Below are 8,417 nucleotides of genomic sequence, written 5' to 3' on the forward strand. Positions count from 1 at the left end.
ACAAAATGTTACTTATGTGTTATCCCAAATTTATGATCCCCAACTTGTGTGGCCTAATCCCATTATTTAATGTCTAGTTTATTAGCTGGTTTCAAATCTAATTGACAAATTAAAAAAAAAAAAAAGAGTAATATCCTTATTTCTTTTAAATGTTTAGTCTTTACTATTTTTTTACTTTATATCTCAAGATCTCCTCATTCCACTAAAACTCCTTTTTGAATGCTTCATGCAAGTCTATTTTCTTGCCCCTACTCCTAATTTTACCAACCGAACATTTTGAGTGCTCAAGTTCAAAAGAAAACCAATTTATTTTCATTGTTTTATTAAAGCTTCATACATGTAAATATATTACAGTTTTATACAACAATAATGCAGTGGAATGGTACACACAAACATATAGATGTTATATATGTATACCATGCTGTGAATTTACATGTGAAACTCAGGGTAGGATTATACTATTAGTTCTGCATCATAATTATCCATGATTCATCAACTTTTCATCTGTATTTTTTTTCATGAACAGGGCCTCGTGGAATCTTGTTGAGGAACTTAGAATCCAATCTTCTATATGATCTCTTTATCTCCCGGACTATTCTAACAGCAAAACGATCAACGTCGTCTTCGTATCGATCGTAGAGAAATGGTAGTGTTCCAATACAGACAAAGCCTTGAGTATGAAATCAAATAATCAAACCATTTAGACCAATCATAATAAGCACCATAAAACAATGTAGTCTCTAGTAAAGGTGCCTCGTATAGTAAATATAGCAGAATTAGTTAGTTAGAGGGGAGCATTTCTTACCAAAATACAGGAAATTTAAGAAGCTGAAATAGTTTCCAATCACGGACACTGCATAGAGAGATATAATGGCCTGAAAAATAAGAAAGAAAAGAGACCTTTAGAGACTAGATCTATATATATATATATATATATATATGTTTCAGTGGAAATAAAGCAATGTTAACTTCCTATGTACCAGGAAGAAAAGTGGGAGATCTTTTCCACATGCAATTTCAAGGAGCTTTGGCAGTAACTGGTTGAATCTTTTGTGGAAGGTTGAAGCCACTTCTCCAAATGCAGAATCATCTAATACAATTTTCGGTATATGGGGACAAGTCCTGTTTTTTATTTTTAAAAAAATTAAAAGTTTAATGTAAATGAAATCAATAAAACTCTTGTATGCTTATATCATATATTGAAGAAGCATAACAAGGGTTTTAAATTAATAGTGTTAAAAGTCAAATGAAGCAACAGAGAGTTTGAGGATGAAAATAGCTATACCAGTGAAAGTTTTCTGCACAAGTAGACCATATGTAGAACACTAGCATAGTGGTGATGGAGATGTGACAAAGGAGTGTCACAAAGTTATACTCAACAACTTCAAACAGAAACCATATTACTGTCATTCCCACCAAAAGTGCAGCTGAGATATTCCTTTCCTTCCACAATAACACATCTGCCACTGTAATTTCACATCCTTAATTGTCAAATATCATGTTTTGGAGGCTAAACAAAGTTATTTAAATTATCAAAAGCAATTATCAGTGACTTTAAAAGTAATATACCCTTAACAAACTATGATATGGACTACAATTCCACACCTCTATGCATCTATCAAATTATGATGTACAAAATAGATATGGACTACAATTCCACACCAATGAAATCAAACTTTTTAGTCTCATTGTTCTGTCTAGTTTTATCTGAATTCTACTTTGTACAGCTTACAATGCAGATAGAGCAATATGCATACCAATTTAAGACGCAATCAAACAAAAATTAAATGAAAATAATTATCTTTGCCATGATTATGCCACATATTTTAATCAAGTGTTACAGGAGTACTTTCGTGGTGTTGGGCATCACATGATTCCTTAACTTCTTCAAATGTTTTGCAACAGTTTCCTTTTTAAAGGTATTTTGCAAAATAATCTATGTAATATTTCAGACAATATTTGATACTTGGCACATTCTCTACACTTAAATTATTTGGATTAATTTGTATCAAAAGAAAAATTATATTTCCACCTATTAATCAGTCTGATAACCAATTGACATTTCAATTTCACCTGTTTTTTCTTGTACTTTGGGCAAAATAGAATTGTGCTAATACATGACTCGTGTTAAAAATATGGACCGGACATATAAGACGATCCAAGTAATACAATCTATTAATTAGAAAAATCACATGAAATATGGAATGTGACATTTTATTTGAAGGGAAAAGAATGAAATAGTATAAGAGAGTACCTTTTCCTCCTCCAAGAACTTCATGAATGGGTCTTTCACGTCCAAAAAGCCTTCCACCTCTTGATATTTCGTTATCTGAATCTGACATTTTGGTGGCGGGAGGGGAAGTTTTATTTAGAGAAAGGGATAAATGAGAAAGAGAGAAGAAGCATATATATATATATATATATATATAATAGGACATGGAGTTCTAAGCTTGGTAATCAAGTAAGCTTGCATCAAGTAAGGAATGGCTTGGTCCTTGGCTTTCAACGTTACTTTGCATGGAGGCTAGAACAGAACATAGGTAATCTTAATTATTACAAATTAAGGTCTCTAATCTTCACATTATTATTATTATTATTATTATTATTATAATTATTTATAAATAATATAATGTTAGATGTGAAAATACAATTTTGGTCCCTATGTTTTTCCCGAATACGCGATCAGCCCCTGTATTTACTAAATGAGTTAAAATAATACCCTAGACAAGATTTTTGTTAAAATATTTTCAATTATATATTCGATTATTGGGTCGTTGGAAATGAGATCGTTCGCAGTAGCGAAGAAGATGGTCGAAGAGCTGAGAATGAAAGATTATATTTGAAAATATTTTAACTAAAATTTGGTGTAAGGTACTATTTTGATCCATTTTATAAAACACAAGGTCCAAATTATAATTTAACAAAACAAAGAAACCGATCACGTATTGAGAAAAAATACAGGTGCCAAAGTATTTTTCCATGTTAGATTAAATAATAAAGAGATAAATGTGACAAAATGTGTTTGTCATCTTTTGTAACATATTTTGATAGTTACAAATAAGTGGGACTCGTGTATATGTCCATATTTGTAACATAATTTTAGGAGTTACACATCTTACAAATCAGTAATCATTTATAACTTCCAAAAGATCACCTATTAATATGTAAAATGAGAGCTACACATTTCTAAATTGAATTTCATGAGCTATTATGTTGAATAGTTGTTGGAGATATATTTCAACTATCAAATATGTGAATGGAGGTTACAAAACATGTGGGAAAGATTTGGGATGGCATGCAAAAACTGTGACTAGCTAGACACTGTGCACTGTGGCATCCTAGGTACACTGCCAGCCAAAAAAGAGTTTCCTCCTTTTAAATCCATAACACCCAATTTAACATTGGTAACAGCCAAGGGGGTTTGTGGAGTTTAAAATTCAAAAACTGTCTCAAACTCTATAAATAGAAGCCTGGTGCTCACTTGTTGTGCTCACTTGTTAAATATATCATTTCTATCCACTAGAGCACTTGGCTAGAAGTTCACCAAAAGGCTTGATAATTCCAGAGAGCTATTTCCATTTGAGAGTTCCTTAGTGCTTAGAGGATAGGGGAAATAAGCTTGTGGACAAAGGTCCTTAACCTTGTTCAAGTTTGTGATCCCCACTACTCTACACTTAAGGTTGTGTGAGTGTAAGAGTGTTCTATCTCTTCTTCTTTGTTCTTATTTCATTTTCTAGTATATACATTTACTTGTATTTTTATTGTATTGAGTTGTATCTTTTCTTCACTATATATTATCTTTTCCTCTTATTTACATGTATTTTTTGTTTAGGGTTGTAACATTTTACTTTATCAATCTTCTAGTCCAATTTGTATTTCTTGCTTAGATTTGTATCTTGGTTTCATATTTTCATTGAAATATATATTTCTATAACATTCAAATGCTTATCCCTTTTTTGTTTCAATGGAGGAAGAGACCATCAAGATCATGAACCAAGACCTAGTGAGGTTGGATGGATCCAATTTTACTAGGTGTCAAGACAATATGAGATTCCTCTTGACAACACTCAAGATTGATTATATCTTTGAGTCCACCTTAGAGCCTCTACCAAAGCCAACAGACAAAGACACTCCCTAGGTGATGGCGGCTAGGACCAAGAGGGAGGAGGACAATCTCAAGGTGGAAGAGGAAGGTATCAAGAAATTTTCTATTTCTCAATATTTGATTTCAAATTTTTTGGTGATAAGCCATTTTTTCCTCAAATACATGAGCTTCAAATTATTGTTAACAAATTGAAAGCACTAAAGATTGAGCTTCCTGAGGCCTTTCAAGTTGGTGCAATAATGACAAAATTATCATTGACTTGAAAGAGCTATAGGAAAAGAATCCTTCATAAAAATGATGATTATTCATTGGAGGGAATCCAAAAACATATTCGACTCGAGGAGGAATCGATACGTAGGGATAAACTTGTGGAGGGATCTAATGGAGAGACTTCCAAAAAAAATGCAGTGTCCCGACCAAAACATCCCAAAAAGAAAGGGAAAGCCAAAAAGGATGTGGTAAATCCTTTGGGTCCAAAAACCAACCCCAACAAGTTTAGGGCGAGAAAGGTTGTTGCTTTGTGTGTGGGAAAAATGGTTACTATGCTAGAGAGTGTAGGCATAGAAAAGACTAACAATGACCTAAGGTAAATGCAACTGAAGAGGAAAATATTGTTGCAACCCTTAGTGAGGTGAATTCGGTCCAAGGCAAGGTAAAGGGATGGTGGCATCACACTTGTGCCACCATCCATGTCACTTATGACAAATCATTTTTCAAAACATTTAAAGAGTCAAAGGGTAACAATGAGATACAAATGGTCAATGAGGACAAATCCAAGGTACTTGGCAAATGTACCATTGAAGTCTTTTTCACCTTCGGAAAGAAAGTCACGTTAACAAATGTGCTTTATGTTCCCGAAATGAGTAGAAATTTGGTGAGTGGAGACTTTCTAGGCAAACCCATCATTAAAGTCGTTTTTTAGTTCAGTAAACTTACCTTTACCAAATCCAATGTATTTTTTGGAAATTGGTATTCTTGTGAGGGTATGGTGAAATTGTGCACTAATGATATAACTTTTAATGTTATCAATAAAAATGTTAATTCTGCTTATATTGTTGAGTATGATTCTTTATTTTTATGGCATCTTAGACTAACACATATAAGTTTATCAACTATGAAAAGAGTAGCTAAATGTGGTAAGCATAAATAAGATTTTTTTTTCCCCTTGAATTATTACCATGTTCAAATCGTACCCCCTTAATTTTTCATGTTGTTAAAAATTATCCCCAAACTACCACTACTAAATTGTGCCCCTCTGTCCAAAATTCAGGGGGGATGTTTTGGTAGTTGTAATAGTTCGGGGCACAAGTCTACAATTTAATAATAATTCTGGGGTAAAATTCTACAGTGATGATACATCAGGGGTATGAAATAGTTACTTGTCGACTCCTCAATATGCCATATCATTTCTTTTGGAAAATGTGACATGATTTGGTAGTGGTAATAGCTTAAGGAGAATTTTTAACAACGCGAAAAATTCGGAGGGCACGATTTTAAAGTGCTAATAGTTTGAGGGGCAAAAATCCGATTTATTCTATTAAAAACTATGGAAAATGTGAAACATGTGTTAAGGCTAAGATGATTAAGAAACTATTTCCTAATGTGGAAAGATCATCTAATCTACTTGATTTAGTTCATAGTGATTTTTGTGAGTTAAATGACATTCTAACTAGAGGTGGTAAAATATATTTTCTAACTTTCATAGATATTATTGTAGATAAACCTATGTGCTTCATTTATAGCATAAAGATGAGACGTTTGATGCTTTTAAAGTGTATAAATTGGAAGTTAAAAATCAACTTAATAAAAAGATTAAAGTGCTAAGAAGTAATAGAAAGAGAGTACTTGTAATGACCTGAAATTCATAATAAGGCTTAGTGCCTTGATTAGGGGGCCAGGATGGCATTATTGGATTATTATGTGCTTATATGTGATTTAATTGATTAATTGTGTGAATTTCATGGGTTATATTATTATATGACTAATATTGCATATTTAAGTGTATTAAATGTGCGTAAAAGGGCATACTTTTATTTAATAATTTTGACCCGTTGAGGATATATTTGTGATTATATGGTTATATGATTGAGACCACATTATTATGTGGATATATCTGAGATATTCGGTAGGAGTCGATCCTTTTAAGCGTGATAGTGGTTTAGTCACAACAGGAATTAATACCTAGCTTGGGGTGAGCCAATGGGTATTTTGGTAATTTGGTGAGTTACCGCAACTCATTGGAGTATGAGTTGTATTTTGGGAAATATAGTGATAGTCCGAGCTTGGCAGAATTATCTGGGAATTATGAGTAATACGGGATTAGAGAGTCGAAATGACGTTTTTTCCCTTAAGGGGCTTTGAGAGGGATTTAGGTGAATGGGGGTATTTTGGTCATTTTGACCATTGGCTTAAGTTAACTCAGTTGAGTTTATTAACTCAGAATTTAAAAACACACATTTTCTCTCTCCTATCTCACTTTCTCTCTAAGTTGCTTTGAATTTTGAAGAAAACTCTTGATTCTTTGAGTATTGAGGCAAGCCTTGGTGGGAATTGAGGTTGTAATTGGGTTTGGAAGTTGTTAAGCTTAATAATCAGTTGGGAAATCATTCATAGCAGAGGTAAATTCAAGTTTATGAGTTCTTAGTTTTTGTTTTCAAAGTTTTCTTGAATTTTGAGTTTCAATGATGTTTTGGTTGAATTTTGAAGTTGGTTTTTATGTTTTTGAGCTATTGCGACCATTTCCATGGTCAATTTTGAGTAAAACTATGATTTGGGAAGATTGCAATTTCTCAAAATCACAAGAAAATCTGGATTCGCGAGGTTGCATCGTGGTGCTGGTCTTGGGGTGTCGCGACCTGCATGAACTCCGTGGCATAGGTGGTGCCTCGAACCGCCTTAGCGTCGCGGCGCTAGGTGCGTTGCATCGCGGCACATGTCCAACAGTTTTAAGCTAGGAGCTCTCTACCTAGTTGAGCGTCGCGACCCTTTTAGGGGTGCGCCGCAACTCAAATGGAGAAAATGGATAGATTGTATTTCAGGTTGCAGGAACCCAAACTTAAGGGCTTGAAATGATTCTACTACCCTGTTTAGTAGAATTCAAGGTCCCGGAGGCTAGGGCTCGGCCTAGAAGCCTTTATAGATTTGTTTCATGATAATTGTATCTTGTTTTGGTTGGGACTAGGGTATACCGTTAGGCTCGGGAGGAAAGGATTGCGCTCGAGGTCGCTATATGTGTCTCGTTAAGGACTTGAGGTAAGAAAAATGGATCTGGTTTGTGCTTAGGGCTTGGCCCGAATATCGAACATGGTTATAACCCTACTTAGTATGTTTTATGAAACATATTTGACTGAATTGTGCATTTCTGTACTAAATGATGAATATATATCTGTTATATTTGATTGAAAGACTCGCCATATCAGTCGAGGGTGACAATATCGTGTCGAATGCAGGCTGATGAGGTTAGGCCTACCCGGAAGCGTGATATATGCTTGAATGGCCCTATGGCTACCTGAAATATAAAGCGTCAGGTATGCTTGGCTAGCCCAATGCTGGTTATATAGGGAATAGAGCAATGGGCCCCAATGAGGCTCTATAGTCACTTATCTAGATTGAATGCATGCACGAGTATGGTTATTACTGCTAGGCATGCTAATTATGATTATGTATTCTAATGATTTACTGCTTATGATTATGTTTATGTTTTCTTGCTGAGCCTCGGCTCACAGGTGCTACGTGGTGCAGGTAAAGGAAAGGAAAAGCTGAACAAGCCATGCGTTGGAGAGCTTCAGGGGTTGGGTATACATATGCGGCCTACTCGACCGCGACGACCGAGGATGTCTGTTGGAACTAGGGTTGAACCATGTATTTTACCGCTTAGGTCCTGTAACTATTTTGTATTTAGTTTGGTGTATAAACTCTTATGGGATCCCATGTATCGAACTCAAACCCTTTTAATGAAATGATTGTCTTTTGACAAGAAATTTTAGTACCTAAACCCTATGTTAGTTTTAATTACACAATTTAAGTACAAGTGACTCGTTTAGCGAGTTGAGCACTAATTTTAATACACAGTGTAACGCTTTTGAATTAGGAGGGTGTTATAGTACTTATCTAATGAATTTAATACATTTTGTGAAGAAAATGACATAATTCATGAAAGTACCGCACCATATACACCACAACACAATGGTGTTGGCGAAAGGAAAAATAATTTTTGTTCAGAGATGATAAATTCTATGATTGTGTTTTCTAAGTTAATTTTTAACTTATGGGGTGAGGCATTATTAACCGTTTGTCATATTCTTAATCAGAT

At 34.3% G+C, this 8,417-nt stretch overlaps 1 protein-coding gene across 1 annotated transcript; it reads right to left on the reverse strand.

Moving 5' to 3' along the window:
- Positions 1-289: 289 nt before the first annotated feature.
- LOC133829239 (reticulon-like protein B9) lies at positions 290-2,387 on the reverse strand. Its single transcript, XM_062259082.1, has 5 exons — positions 2,255-2,387; positions 1,286-1,466; positions 981-1,122; positions 806-875; positions 290-670 (listed from the first exon to the last, which is right to left on the reverse strand). The coding sequence occupies exons 1-5, from the start codon at positions 2,340-2,342 to the stop codon at positions 501-503; spliced, it is 651 nt and encodes a 216-aa protein (XP_062115066.1). The 5' UTR covers positions 2,343-2,387; the 3' UTR covers positions 290-500.
- Between the last annotated feature and the right edge of the window lie 6,030 nt (positions 2,388-8,417).

Source organism: Humulus lupulus, chromosome 4, assembly GCF_963169125.1.
Source record: "Humulus lupulus chromosome 4, drHumLupu1.1, whole genome shotgun sequence".
NCBI lineage: Eukaryota > Viridiplantae > Streptophyta > Magnoliopsida > Rosales > Cannabaceae > Humulus > Humulus lupulus.